Source organism: Mauremys mutica, chromosome 2, assembly GCF_020497125.1.
Source record: "Mauremys mutica isolate MM-2020 ecotype Southern chromosome 2, ASM2049712v1, whole genome shotgun sequence".
Classification (NCBI taxonomy): domain Eukaryota; kingdom Metazoa; phylum Chordata; order Testudines; family Geoemydidae; genus Mauremys; species Mauremys mutica.
Genome location: NC_059073.1, coordinates 54,765,837 through 54,781,149, shown reverse-complemented (window position 1 = coordinate 54,781,149; position 15,313 = coordinate 54,765,837). Strand labels below are relative to the sequence as shown.

Below are 15,313 nucleotides of genomic sequence, written 5' to 3'. Positions count from 1 at the left end.
TATATGTGACAATATACATCTGAAAGAGAAACTGGAATCTGACTTTTATAGCCTTTTATTTCATGTTTATAGACACTATATTCTATAACTTCTTCACTGTGATACGTTGACATACTTCTAGCACTAATGTTCAGTTTTGCTTTTTCTACCTTCATGACTGGCAACAGTTTTCTCCAGCCTAGGAGAACAGAACGAGGTTATATACCTGATTTCCCTCCCATATTAAGTATTCCCAACCTCAAGGCAATGCTTCTTTCAACTATGGGAGCCGAGACATCCCTCAGGCTCCAGTCAATGCCACTCCTATATTAGGCAGAGAATTCTTTTAAAAAACAACAAAGTATGCTGCTCCCAAGGGGCCAGGCACTCTGGCTCTATTCTGGCAGAGTTAAGTCAGAACAAAGATAAGCCATTTAAAGACAGAATTACTCTATAAAATCAAATGTACAGAGAAGAATTAAGGTACCTGGAGGAGGAATCCTTAAGTTCTACAGGTGCCGACTTCCAGAATGCTACAGAAAACCAGGTGCCTCAGGTCATGTCTCTGTTCATACTGCTTTAGGGAAGTATTTTACACACATGACATCATACTGTTAAGTTCAGTATGTGTGAGCCAGCTGCACCGTATTATTGATATTGTAGTAACACACACAGGCTCCAATCAGTGTCAGAGCCCCATCATGCTAAATGCTGTACAACCACATAGGATGTAAAATGAACTTGAAATTTTATCTGCGGAACTCACATAGATGTTTGGGCAAAACAAAACTCTCATGTGTGAAGCAGCATCAACAAGTTCCTAATGCTAACTTAAAAAAAAAATCTCAAGTAATTTCAATGGCTTTTACCAGCATGTGCAGTGCAACTTCACCCTCCTCTCTAGACCGATGTTGGTGTCTTTCACCTTATCCTCCTTGGACTGGCAAGCATGGGAAAAGCAAAAAAGTAATCTTAATACTCATTTTTAAAGCCTGATTCTGAAAGGTGGCTTTATCCTGAGACAGCACTACTCTGTGTACTGAATCGTAGTAGAAAAGTACACAGTAACATTTAAAGACATACTTAACATCACTGTGCAACTATATGTCACAGAAAGAACAAGTAGTAGTTCTGCAACCTCTCAGATGGTACTCGTGGCTACAGGATTCCCCATTGACACATCAGACAAAAATGCCATTCAAAATAGTTTGTTCTTTCTCCTTTATTTAGCCACAAATACAAAAAGCCACCAAACCCAATTCAGTGGAGCCCACTAAAGAATACCTCTTGACAGAATAAACCTGTTCAAAATGAGAGTTTCATGAAACCCAACCAGAATATATACAAGAATGCAGCAGAGCCCTTGTAAAATATGAGGAATCACCTCTGGGTGCATCTCAAAGTAAAATACAATAGAAAATTAACCAGTTAAGAGAATACATTTGTTACCAAACAAGCTTATGCCCGGAACGGGTTTCCACTGTACCATTCCTTTGGCTATTTAAATACCACCACAATTTATTTTAGGTGCAAATTTGAAGCTCCTGGGGTGAAATCAGTTACCCAAGTATAAATTTAGGATACTCCATTGTAACCAAGATCAGGTTCTGACCCCACACAATTGAAAGGATGTTTAGTATTGGCTCTGGCCAGTAAAGTGGTGTAAGGTGTTGGTCTCCCTCCCCCATAACCCCACCTAAATCAACACCAAAGCAATTCACACTTGATCAGTAGCACCTTTGCTATTCTAGTAGTAGTTTGCTCTTGAGCAAAAAAACTGCCCCTCCTTATGCCAAAAGAAATAATGCAGTGGTTCTGAGTTGTGATAAATGTCCACTAGGATAAGATCACCAAACCCACCCAGCCCCTGTGACACAGAATTCCTTTTCTGGCATAAACCTGGTCAATCTGATTTGTCAACGCTTTGTTCAGAAATATAAAACTCAGAATATAGTTTACAAAAGAATATTTCCTTATAGAACATCTTAATGTCAAAATATTAACAAAAACACAAGTTATGTTAATGCTGAGAATAGCAGTTCTGAAAAATTAAAACTAAAAATAAGCTGTCACTAACAGTAAATAGACAAAAATACACTAAATGTTAAAAAAGGGTCCAATGTTCTCAGGCAAAATGGAATCATTTGAGACAAATTGTTTATAAAATGAGTTAAACACTCAGCATAAACCTATCACAAGTGTTAATATCCACTAGTGTGATTTTATTTTTGGACAAACTTCAGCAACTCATTTTGTTTTTTTTTAAATCTGCTAATACAAAAATGTAAAAAACTCAAAATACTTCAGCTTTTAGACAAACTTTGTTAAGCTTGAACTGTACCTTTGCCTCAGTTACTTAAGAACTTAAAATTGAAGTTGGCAATAAAACCAGCTCAGCTGAGTTTTTAAGCTTCTCTCACCCTGCGCTAAACCATTAGTTCTTAAAAGGCTCCAATCTCAGTGCCCCACGGTCTATAGGGCTTGCCAAGGTTTGCCGACTGTGCTGGTGCAGATGGACTGAGTACATTAGGAGACAGCAAATGGAACGAACCAAATGAAAAGGGGAACGCAGACAAAGATGCCATGGAGGACAGCAGAGGAGGAGATAGTTTGGAAGTAGAGGTGACCACAGGGAGCACTGGTCCAATGCTGCCATTAGGGGGCAGTCTCAGTGAAGAAGTTTCAGCATGTGGAGCAGCAATTCTGCTCTGGTGATGTGGTTCTGTGGAAGACGTTGTGGTACTGGTATTACTGTGCCCATTCTGAGGCAATAACAACGGGTGAGTGATGTGAGGATGATGTCCAAAGGCACTGCCCCAAGGAATATGTCCAATGCCCGTGTGGGCACTACTTGCTGCTTCCCGTTGAGAGGCATAATTATTGAGGTGAGACACCAGTCGAACTCGAAGAGGATCAGAAGTGTCCAGACCCTCAATAATACTAAGGTACCGGACTACTTCAGCCAGGCACTCTCGAAATCCTAAACTCCGATAGTCCATAGCAAGAGCATGGGCATCAAAATAGCCTAAGAAAAAGGAACAAAAAAGAGTGGAGTCTTAAAATACCATTTTAGTCATTGGCTACACTGCATCCTCCACACTCCCTGCAAGCACATTTCATTTGAGTGTGATGGTTATATAGTTCCAGTTTTCCCGAACCACAGAATGGCTTCCAAAAACTCTTCTATGGTTTAACACATTTTTCTTTTATAGTATCAGTGTTGTCATGCTGCGAGTCCCAGGACCAGTCGCAGATTGGCATGTGTAAGCTGAAACTGCACACTGCCAGCAAAGAACGCATGAGGAGAAAAGATGTATTTTTCAATGCTAGCTACATCAATGGACATGAAGCCACTGAACAGTGAAATTCATTAGTCCCACACATGTAACTTATCATAGGCCACTTTCACAGACTAGCTGTCGGTTCTCAATCAATCATTGTCATTTGTGTTAGCTCCTCCACTACCCATTTCAACCTATAACATTAAACAGCCAAAAAGATCCCAATAGACCACTTGTTTTAGGTGGGCGGTGGGGGAGGGAAGCTCCTGTTTCTCTTCAGTGGCTGAAAGTTACTTCACTTCACACTGCTGCCATAACCTTACAGAAACTTGGATAACAAATAATTTTCCCAACAAAGCGTCTATCTATAGTCTACAACAGCGTAATCTGCACTTAACATAGAACAGTAAATAGACTATACAATGTTCCATGTAAGAGGAAATACTGAATTACCCAGTAGCATATATACATACTTCCATTTGATTTCTCCTCCCACTGCATGCAGCATGTCAGATGACAAATCTGTGGGACATTCAGTTACAGCTCAGGATGCTGCTTGGTCTTACTACAACTTTGTTGCTGTAATCACAGTTTATTCAGGACTATTGAATCTGTTCTCAGATAAAAGATTACCTTTGCCTCCTGCTGTATGCAACATTTTCAGGTGATCCACAGTCATCTGCAGAATTTCAGCTTTTTCCAGTTTGGCTGATCCCTGGAAAAAGAGAGAGAGCAGGCGAGGAGAGGGTGTAGAATAGGTCAATTTTTAGAAGATCTAAAAGAGTTTGGCAGAAATAGTGCAAAATGAACTATAAAGGGGTAAAATGCAACACCACTTCTAGTCTGCAGTCCTTGTGACTGAGTCACCTATGGTAATTATACTCAGAGCCCAATGTGAATTACCTGCTTTTCAAAAGCACTTGGCACCAGTCTCCTCAGCTCCGACAAGCTGTTATTGATTCGATCCCGGCGACGTTTCTCGATGATCTAGGAGTAAAACAGACAGGCTTTCAGCGTTTACTGCAAAAGGCAGGCTGGGGCAAAGCAGCTCGACTCTGGGAGGGTATCAGTAGTTCGTGCAAGGGGACTCACCCCTCTGCGCCTTTTCCTGGCCAGGATCTGGGAGGTGGTGGATGGAGACATTGAACCTGGAGCTGAACTCAAGTTTCTGAAATGAACCACAAGCAGTTAGCGCAGGTGCCGGGAGCGAGAGAAACGGGGCTGTAAGGAAGGATCAACCCAGCCGCTCCCATAATAACAACGCGTGGGCTGAGGCGGTTCCGCGCGGGGACTCCGGGAGGCAAAGGTGCGAGCCGCCAGGGCAGGGAACCTACCTGCCCGCGGCGGACACGGAGCACGGCCCGGGCGCCGCTCCGCCGAGGATGGCCGCAAACGGGCGCCTGCCCCGGCCCCCGCGCCCCCGGCCCCCTGGGGCACAGCGCCCCGCTCCCCTCCTCACCCATTCTCGTCCGCGCTCTCCTTCTCCACCTCGACGGGCTCGTCCAGTTCCTCGCTGTCAGAGGAGCTGTACTCGGGGTGCGCCCGCTTCATGCTGCCGCCGCCGCCGCCGGGCAGGGGAGGCTGCAGGACCGGGCCCGGGCTGCCTGGCTGGCTCAGCGCGCGCCCCGCTGCCGCCGCTCGACCTCTGGCTCCGCCAGCTCCGTCTCCCCCATCCCGTTCCCACGCCTCGCCTCTTACCCGCGGGAGGGGGGACGCCAGGCGCCGCCGGCCACAGACATCACATTGTAGCCACTCGCTGGCCCCGCTCTCCTGATTGGCGGACGCGCCGCCGGTCGCAGCCAATAGCCGCCGGCGGGGAGGCCGGCCAGCGACACGCCTCTTCCCGCTGCCCCGGCGCTGCTTGGGGGTGGGGCTGCTCGGAGCGACACATGCCCGCGTTCGGAGCCCGCCCCCGTCGGTCCGCCATTGGCTGGGCCGGAAGCCAGTCGGGCGCTGGCGGAGCCGCACGCGTGGCCGAGCGGCCGTGGGAAAGTTGCTCGGTGCCCGGCTGGCGGCCAATCGGGGCCGGCTGCGGCGCTGGGCGGTGCGTGCGGCAGCGGCGGCCGCCGCGTGTGAGCTTCCCCCGGCCGCCGGGCGTGGCATAGACAGGGCCCGCGGCGGCTGCGCTCGGGCTAAGGGCTGAGCCGCCCCCAGCGCGGGGAGCCCGGCTGGCCCTGCCAACCCCCGCGGGGCAGCCTCCGCCCGGCCGCCCGCCCGTGTCTCGGTTCCCTCTGTGCCGCCCCCGCCCGCCGGCGGCGGCGCCGCTCCGGGAGGTATCAGGGGGGTAGCGTGTTAGTCTGGATCTGTAAAAGCAGCAGAGTCCTGTGGCACCTTATAGACTAACAGACGGTTTGGAGCATGAGCTTTCATAGGTGAATACCCACTTTGTCGGATGCATGCGAAGTGGGTATTCACCCACGAAAGCTCATGCTCCAATACATCTGTTAGTCTATAAGGTGCCACAGGACTCTTTGCTGCTTTCTCCGTGAGGTAGTTTCATACCGTGAGTTAAGGCTCCTTTCGTGTCCCGGGCCCGTCACGGCGATGGGCTCTGGCTCGCTATGGAAATGCCCCCTCGCCCTGCCATGAGCCCGCCAGGCCAGCCTCCATTGGTAGCTGTGGTGCAGTGGCAACAAGGGCCTCCATGCGTGCACCCACGCTGGCCCTCACATGTTGAGGGCCTGCCGGTAAACACTTGCCGAGGCACCTCATTAGCCTCCTGCCTGTCTCGCCACCGAACTGCCCTTGGTCTGGTGCCTACAAACAAAAATCTTGATGACTGGCTGCTGGGGTGCCAAGCCCACAGCCTCTGAGGCTGAAGGGTACTGGCTCGCTGGTTCCTTGTGTCCTCCTGTTATCTCTCCAGCGCCATCTATTCTCTCTTGCCTTCCACTGTAAGCTCCTGGGGGCAGAGATCAGCCATGTGCTCTGTTTGTACAACACATAAGCACAGCCATACTGAGTCAGACCAAAGGTCCATCTAGCCCAGTATCCTGTCTTCTGACTCTGGCCAGTGCCAGGTGCCCCAGAAGGAATGAACAGAACAGGTAATTATCCAGGGGTCCATCCCCTGTTGCTCATTCCCAGCTTCTGGCAAACAGGCTAGGGACACCATCCCTGCCCATCCTGGCTAATAACCATTGATAGGCCAATCACAATGGGGTCTTGGTCCATGAGTGGGGCTCCTAAATGCTACAGTAATACAAATAATAATTTACACAAGGCCTTTCAAATAAGGGTCCTTTACTAGGTGGATAGTTTTGGGTTCACAAATGGGGAACTTAGTCATAAAAAAAACTTAAGGGATGCCCACCACCACACAGTAAGGCAGCACCAGGAAACCTAGCTTTTCCCAGGGCTGCTCCTCTGCTCCATCTACTAACCTAGTTGCTTTAAGCATCCCATTTGTTTTAACTTAGCTATTCCCACAGCTTCACAGTGTACATTTCATTGAGTTGCCCATATTATTGGTAAATGCAACAATAACATTTTTGGAAGGGGCTTCTGGCAGAGTGAAAGGAAATGGAGCCAAAGAGATAAAAGCCAGTGATGGCACAGCCAACAGTTGCAGTTTAGCTGATAGAAAGGTCCTGCAGTTTGAATAAGACAGGAACCATCTATTCCAAAGAAATGTTTTTTAAATTAATCTGCCCCTTTTACAAAGCTAGAGTTAAGTTTGGGTCAGCTTTTCCATTAAATCCATTTTCAAGCATTTATAAATCATAAACATTCTCTGTCCATGCATTTGGCGTTTACGAGCTTAGAAGCAGATTGGGCTTTAAACAAAGAGAGAAATGTGTTTGGCCATTTAAGCTTTAAAAGTGCAACTGCAATATAAGGCACATAATACACTCTGTTTTGGCTCAAGGGTTACACGTCTGCCTTGTGCTAGGGAATGAGGATTTTCAGACAGATTTGCAGGTTATTACTTCTTAACAAAGATGGTGTCCTTTGCACTTTTTAAAGGAGTGCTAGAAATGAATTTATGTTAAGTAATCTATTTCACTTACAGAGATTTCCATAAGGATTTTCAGCATACAGTCTTACTCTTCATGTGTACTTCCTCTCATTGACTAAGGAGGCCAGACAACTTCCAGAGAGGCTTCAGATTTTTTCCAGTTACTGATTTCCCAAAAATGATGTACAGAAATAGACAGTCAGCACGCAGGTGGGCCTGTGTCTGAGTAATTGCAGATTACTATCAGCTGCTATCATAAGATAAGAAATGTTAAAAGATGTGGTGGTCTAGAAAGATCATCCACTCCAACTGAGCGCAGGATCAGGAGAAACACAGAGCAAAATAGCTTTCAAAAATCACTTTTATGCCCCTCTGATGCTGCCGTCACACTGGTTCTCAGGTTTGGTCTAACATTTGCCCTTGTCCCCAAGGGGCAGTTCCGAGAGCCAGGGACTACTGGAGCACAGAAGGGGTCCATCCACCCCCCCTTTCTCTTTGGAATCACCCATTACACTAGAGGCAGTAAAGCAGGAGTGTTTGCAAAGCTGCCATGGCAAGCCCAAAGATCTGGCCTGACATGTCTAAGAATTCTTCATCATAATTATCATTCTGAGTGAGTCTGTGTGATTTTCTGTGTACTTTTCCATCATTCTTCTCTGTTTTATGCTTCCTTAGGCTATTTCGATACTAGTCAAAATAACACTGAAAGGGAGTTGTTTATTGCTGCTGTAGGCTTCCCTTCAGCAGAGACCTGCCACTGCTGACCCTTGTTCTAGTGTGTGCACTAAATTAACTCCAAACCCCTCCCTTTAAGTCTTCTCTCCCAAGGGAGCAACTGCTTTGAAGAGTAATCCCATCAACCTGTCATACCGAGTCCCGGAAATTCACTGTTACTATGGTTACTTTTCCCAATTCAACTAGTGGCTCTGGCACTCATGCTGCAGCGAGTTGAAAACCTTAACCCTCCCACCAAGAAATTACTGAACCACAGCACCAGCTTTTCCAGAGTTTACTGCTCTGAATCTTGCATGTTTCTTTACATATTTCATTCCTGAATATGTTCATTTTCAGTACAATGCATCTGTAGAACTAGGATGAATACTTTGCTCCCTCCTGGGAGTGTTGAGGATAAATATGTTTTCAGATACAATGGGAATGAGAGCTGTATGTTCTTAAGACAGATGAGATTCTTACTCAAATAGATTGTCCCATTTCATTTCAATACTTGTTCACCAGTGTGATTAATGAAGGGGTTTACAGATTAGCCACTAATGTTTCAACTGTTTTTAAAGGGATGACGTGACTGACATTTTTCTGCATTTTTTTTCTTTTTTTTTTTAAACTTTGATTTCAACATGTTACACAAGTTTTCAGAGATATGCTTACTGTGAATGTGAACAGATCACAATGAGAAATATCTTTGTTTATATGGCTATTTTTAAATGGTAGGAAGGAGGAAGAGGTGCAAAGCGGTACACTTTGTATGGTACAGATGTACAATAACTGCTTTCATAAAAACTCTGCCTTAAATGATTATAGCACCTGCACAGTTTAGCATGGTGTTTGTGCTACATAATTACACATACTCACACCTTCAACCACCAGACCATCCTTCCACTTCCTGCAATTCCCTTCCATATCCACCATACAACTTCCCACTTCTGCCACTAATGAGGCAGGGGCCTACAGACAACAGCCTCTTTTATTACACAATCCTGATTCATCCCCAGACAAACATCCACACTGAATGAGGTGGAGGTTTTGTGGAAATACACTATGTGATCATGTGACTCAAGACTGTATCATAACGCATATATACGCACCAGGGATCTGAACTAAGGTTGCATTTGCAACCTTAATTCTGGAATTTCCTAACTTTTCAGTGTTTGATTTGCAGCTGTAACACACTTTTTAATCATTTATTTGTATGTAAATATACCTTGATATTACAAGATCACATAATGATTTCAGTTCAGTTCAATAATACTTTATTGGCAAGACAGCTCAATGAAGTGTTGCCAAACTATGTAAGGAGCCAACGCCCTGAGGTATGTGTCAGAGGGTAGGTACAATCTGCCCAGGATACAGCTTCACCATGTTCAGAGATATTTTTTAATCCCTTTGTTCATTTGGCATTATTGTCCAAGGCTGATTGTATGGCAGATTGCTATGTAACATGATGCAGTCTATCTGGGCTCTCTATATAATTTCTCCCAGATTTATGCAGTTTTTCTTTGATGTCTGTTTCCTGAAAAGTCTATTTGATGAGACATCTTTTTCAGACTCCTGCAATATTTTGACACAGTGGGACAGAGCAGAATTATTCACCAGGAACTTTCTTGTTCTGGTGACCTCAAGTTAGGCCCCCTAAGATTCCTTCACCAAGGAAAGTTCTATCTAATCGTCTTTACAGCGCTCTTCAGCATGATTACTTGTAACAGTAGTGCCCAAAATTTGTTAGGTGGTGTACAGGCATGTAAGACGACAGTGCCTGCTCCAAAGAGTTTACAGTGTAAAGTCTTCTTTGAGTTTTCTTTGCTATTAAGATGCAGCGTTGACAAAAATAAGTATTAGTCATTTCTGACTAAGTGGTTAGGATGGAAAGCAGCTCCCACACCTACTGCCATTAATGCAAACCACTGTTTAAATTTATGATATTTAATAGGGAAAACCTGCCTTTTTGGCAACCTTTGTTCAAACGTATAAACAGAAATAGTATATCTGGTTTTATGAGCAACTTCCCTACAACAAAAATTCATTTGGTAAGAATAAAAGTGAAACTCGAGCATACACTCTAGCTGTTGGGAAACAAAGTTTGGGACAAAGCAAATCATAGTAATATTTTATTACCGTTTTGAAGATACTAATCTCTGATCACTGTTGCACAGAGAGGCCCTGTACAGGAAGAACTAGGCATTTTGCAGATCAGGTGTAAGATGCACGCACATGTCGGGTAACTTGTATTTAGAGTTGGAGTGGAAATCCATCAACCTCATGAAGAAACTTGCACAAATACAGACGGATATCATCTTCCTTTCCAAATGTAAACGGATGGACATCATACCTAATGGACTAAAGGTAAAAAATCCACTGCTATCTACATACTACACAGACCACAGTGAGAGATTATGCCGTACTCTATCTAAGAAACTGAGGAACCACTTGATCAGCATCCTATACAGCAAACAGGAAAACATCAAAAAAGAGCTCTCCAACCTAGAGACTCTCATCAATAACCAAACTTCCATACAAACGGACTTCACTAAAATAAGACAGGAGATCTACATTACTCACTTCACCTCTCTAAAAAGGAAAAAGGACTGTAAGCTGTCTAAACTCCTACCTGCCACATGGGGCCACAACCGTGATACCCCTAACCCACCCAGCAATATCGTCAATCTATCCAGCCACACACTCAGCCCAGAAGAACAGTCTGTCCTATCTCGGGGACTCTCTTTCTGCCCTGCCACCCCCACCAACATGATACAGTTCTGCGGCGATCTGGAAGCCTACTTTCGCCGTCTCCGACTCAAAGAATACTTCCAGGACAACACTGAACAGCGCACTGATACACAGTTACCCTCCCACCAACAGCACAAGAAGAAGAACTCCACATGGACTCCTCCTGAGGGTCGAAATGACAGTCTGGACCTATACATTGAATGCTTCCGCCGATGTGCACAGGCAGAAATTGTGGAAAAACAACATTGCTTGCCTCACAACCTAAGTCGTGCAGAACGCAATGCCATCCACAGCCTCAGAAACCATCCTGACATTATAATCAAAGAGGCTGATAAAGGAGGTGCTGTTGTCATCATGAACAGGTCTGACTACCAAAAGGAGGCCGCCAGACAACTCTCCAATACCAAATTTTACAGGCTACTTCCCTCAGATCCCACTGAGGAATACACTAAGAAACTGCACCATCTACTCAGGACACTCCCTACACTAACACCAGAACAAATCAACATACACTTAGAACCCCGACCAGGGTTATTCTATCTACTACCCAAGATCCACAAACCCGGAAATCCTGGACGCCCCATCATCTCTGGCATTGGAACTCTCACTGAAGGACTGTCTGGATATGTGGACTCTCTACTCAGACCCTATGTTACCAGCACTCCCAGCTATCTCCGTGACACCACTGATTTCCTGAGGAAACTACAATGCATTGGTGACCTTCCAGAAAACACCATCCTAGCCACCATGGATGTAGAGGCTCTCTACACAAACATCCCACACACTGATGGAATACAAGCTGTCAGGAACAGTATCCCTGATGATGCCACAGCACAACTGGTTGCTGAGCTCTGTGCCTTTATCCTCACACACAACTATTTCAAATTTAATGACAATATATATCTCCAGATCAGTGGCACCGCTATGGGCACCCGCATGGCCCCACAATATGCCAATATTTTTATGGCCGACCTGGAACAACGCTTCCTCAGCTCCCGTCCACTCACGCCCCTTCTCTACCTACGCTACATTGATGACGTCTTCATCATCTGGACCCATGGGAAGGAGACTCTGGAAAAATTCCACCATGATTTCAACAGCTTCCACCCCTCCATCAACCTCAGCCTGGACCTATCTACACGGGAGGTCCACTTCCTAGACACCATGGTGCAAATAAGTGGTGGTCACATTAACACCACCCTATACCGAAAACCTACCGACCGCTATGCCTACCTTCATGCCTCCAGCTTCCATCCCGGGCACACCACAAGATCCATTGTCTACAGCCAACCACTGACGTACAACCGTATCTGCTCTAACCCCGCAGACAGAGACCAACACCTAGAAAATCTCCACCAAGCATTCTCAAGACTACAGTACCCACACGAGGAAATAAGGAAACAGATCAACAGAGCCAGATGTGTACCCAGAAGCCTCCTACTGCAAGACAAACCCAAGAAAGAAACCAACAGGACTCCACTGGCCATCACATACAGTCCCCAGCTCAAACCCCTCCAACGCATCATCAGGGATCTACAACCCATCCTGGACAATGATCCCACACTTTCACAGGCCTTGGGTGGCAGGCCAGTCCTCGCCCACAGACAACCTGCCAACCTGAAGCATATTCTCACCAGCAACTGCACACCGCACCATAGTAACTCTAGCTCAGGAACCAACCCATGCAACAAACCTCGATGCCAACTCTGCCCACATATCTACACCAGCAACACCATCACAGGACCTAACCAGATCAGCCACACCATCACCGGTTCATTCACCTGCACGTCCACCAATGTAATATATGCCATCATATGCCAGCAATGCCCCTCTGCTATGTACATCGGCCAAACTGGACAGTCTCTAAGGAAAAGGATAAATGGACACAAATCAGACATTAGGAATGGCAATATACAAAAACCTGTAGGAGAACACTTCAACCTCCCTGGCCACACAATAGCAGATTTTAAGGTGGCCATCCTACAGCAAAAAAACTTTAGGACCAGACTTCAAAGAGAAACTGCTGAGCTCCAGTTCATCTGCAAATTTAACACCATCAGCTCAGGACTAAACAAAAACTGTGAATGGCTTGCCAATTACAGAACCAGTTTCTCCTCCCTTAGTTTTCACACCTCAGCTGCTGGAACAGGGCCTCATCCTCCCTGATTGATCTAACCTCCTTATCTCTAGCTTGCTTCTTGCTTGCTTATATATACACCTGCCCCTGGAAATTTCCACTGCTTGCATCCGAAGAAGTGGGTATTCACCCACGAAAGCTCATGCTGCAAAACATCTGTTAGTCTATAAGGTGCCACAGGATTCTTTGCTACTTGTATTTAGGTTTGTCCTTAAGTTAACTCACATTTATGTAGCATCATCCTTCATGCTGAAAGAACTTTAAACATTTAATTAACTACATACATTCAGTCCCACGGAAGTACAGCCACCTCTGAGGTGGATGGCAGTAGCCAGGAAAATGTATAGCACACTGCACATGGAGTACTGAGGGAAATCTCAGCCTATGAAACCAGAGCTAATCCCTTCTCTTGCCATGGGAATTTACACAGCAGCCAGGACCTTGGTTAAGATTTTATCTTAGAGAACTGGCAAAGTATCTCTGTCTACTTTTGAAAAATTAATGGCTGGGTTTGACTCTTTGAATGAGTGTTTCCACAGAGTCTGAATATTTCAGAGTCAGGACCTAGACCTAAGCCATCTTCTGCAGTGAGAACATCAAAAATCAAATCCTACGATCAACAAATATCTCTTGCCCTTCCCTTATATCTTTAAGATGGGACAACACTATGATAAATACAAACAATGCAATCAAAATGTCAGCCAGATTTTGCCAAAACTGGGCCAGATCCTCATCCCTGCTGACTGCTGTGTTTTTAAGGAGCTTTTTGTTTGTTAGAATGATCTAAGGATGTATAAGCAGCTGTGTTGAGATTGGCAGCACAAAATTCTTTTGTCCAAATTTGCGGGTGTAAAAGCAGTTTTATTTTAAAGGTACCACAAAAATGAAGTCAGCACACTGAAAATTATGCATGTTGAGATTTAAGGCATGTGGCCTGCCAAAAGGCCTGATTCCAATCTTTCTTATACCATTTTTAACCAGTGTAACTTTGACTTCAGTGAAATTAGGGCTTGTCTATATGAGGAAATCGACCAGCATCGTTATTCTGGAATAACTCCTCATGTGGACACTGTGGTCTGAAATAAAAGTGAATTAATTCCTGAATAAGTTCTCTGCTTTGGAAGCAGAGTAATTATTCTGGAATAAATTTCCTTGTATTCCAAAAGAGTGTCCATATGCAGGAGTTTATTCTGGACTAGCTATGCCAGTCAGTTTCCTTCCTGTAGACAAGGCCTGACTCCTGATTTACAGTGGTGTAGCTAAAACAAGAATCAGTTCCTGTGTGTTTTCTTGTTACAAAACCAAAGTCATTATTATGTGACTATTGATCTATTACATTCTAAGTGCTCAGATGCCACAGTGATGGGTTCGGCATAAATACCTAGATAGTCATGATTAATAATATTGCTGTAAAGGAAGCACAGGGGAAAAAGCACAAACTAGGAGTGCTTAACCACAGCAAATGTGTTTAATCCCACACAATAGCTCCCTTATAATATGTCTAAAAGCTGTGATCTGCTGGGGAAGTGGTGGCCACTTCTCACATATTTAACATATACCAAATGTATTCAGCTTGGCACCAAGACAACAAGCTGCAAGTGTCACACTGGAGCCTATCATCCTGACAGCATGGGACATGTGCTTGTAAGCTGTCTCCAGGAGGATATTTGATTGCCCTCTTTCTTCTTCCGCCTCTCTCCCAACAAAAGTGGCCTGACCTCCCCCATGACCTGGCAAGTGCTGAAATTCCCCAAACACATTTTTCTGTTGTGCCCCAACCCTGAACAAAAGGGAAAGAAGCAGCCTCAATATACTTGAAGTATGGAATGAAAATAATAGCTGCTGTTCCTCGGCCAGCAAACACTGATCTTCACCTCTGCCCAGCGCGGTTTGTGTTGCTTCCCATGCTATTGGTTTTATTGTCGCCGGCTTTTATATATTTATTTAATTTGGGGAGGGGGGGGCGATGTAATTGCAGTTTACTCTGCGTTCCCACGCTACTATTGTTTGGGGCTTTGTTTCCTATTCCCATCACGTGTGCTAATTAGTTAGAGCTGCTGGCTAGCTGGGAGGCGTGTGTCTGGAGTAAAAGCAGAAAGATCACTTCCTGGAGGGATCTAGGCAATCTGAACAATTCTTTGCTGTACTTTCAGCCCTTCCCTTCTCCCCCTCCCCGCTTTGCCCTCCCAGGAAAGAGAAGAAGTGTTGATTGTCAAGCAAACACTAGTGCACAGAAGCAGCATAGACTTTATTGCTAGATAAAACAAAACAACATATTAAAAAATACTGGGATTAGTTTAGCAAACTGAATTTTCAAAATATTCTCTTTTGGTGGACCAAATAGGTTAAAAGGAATATTTTTAAAAGGACATGGGGGTTTTTAGTCTGTTCATAGGAAAATAACTCTGTTCTCTTAGCTAGGAGAAAGCAAGCTCATGCCCCAGCATGCAATCAGAAAAGAGAAGGAAATTATGTGAGTCAGGGCTTTCTCTTATT

At 45.1% G+C, this 15,313-nt stretch overlaps 1 protein-coding gene across 1 annotated transcript; it reads right to left on the bottom strand.

Moving 5' to 3' along the window:
• Positions 1-1,190: 1,190 nt before the first annotated feature.
• On the bottom strand, positions 1,191-5,047 carry HEY1 (hes related family bHLH transcription factor with YRPW motif 1). The gene is made up of 5 exons (XM_045005559.1): positions 4,720-5,047; positions 4,353-4,428; positions 4,164-4,247; positions 3,894-3,975; positions 1,191-3,004 (listed from the first exon to the last, which is right to left on the bottom strand). The coding sequence occupies exons 1-5, from the start codon at positions 4,809-4,811 to the stop codon at positions 2,421-2,423; spliced, it is 918 nt and encodes a 305-aa protein (XP_044861494.1). The 5' UTR covers positions 4,812-5,047; the 3' UTR covers positions 1,191-2,420.
• Between the last annotated feature and the right edge of the window lie 10,266 nt (positions 5,048-15,313).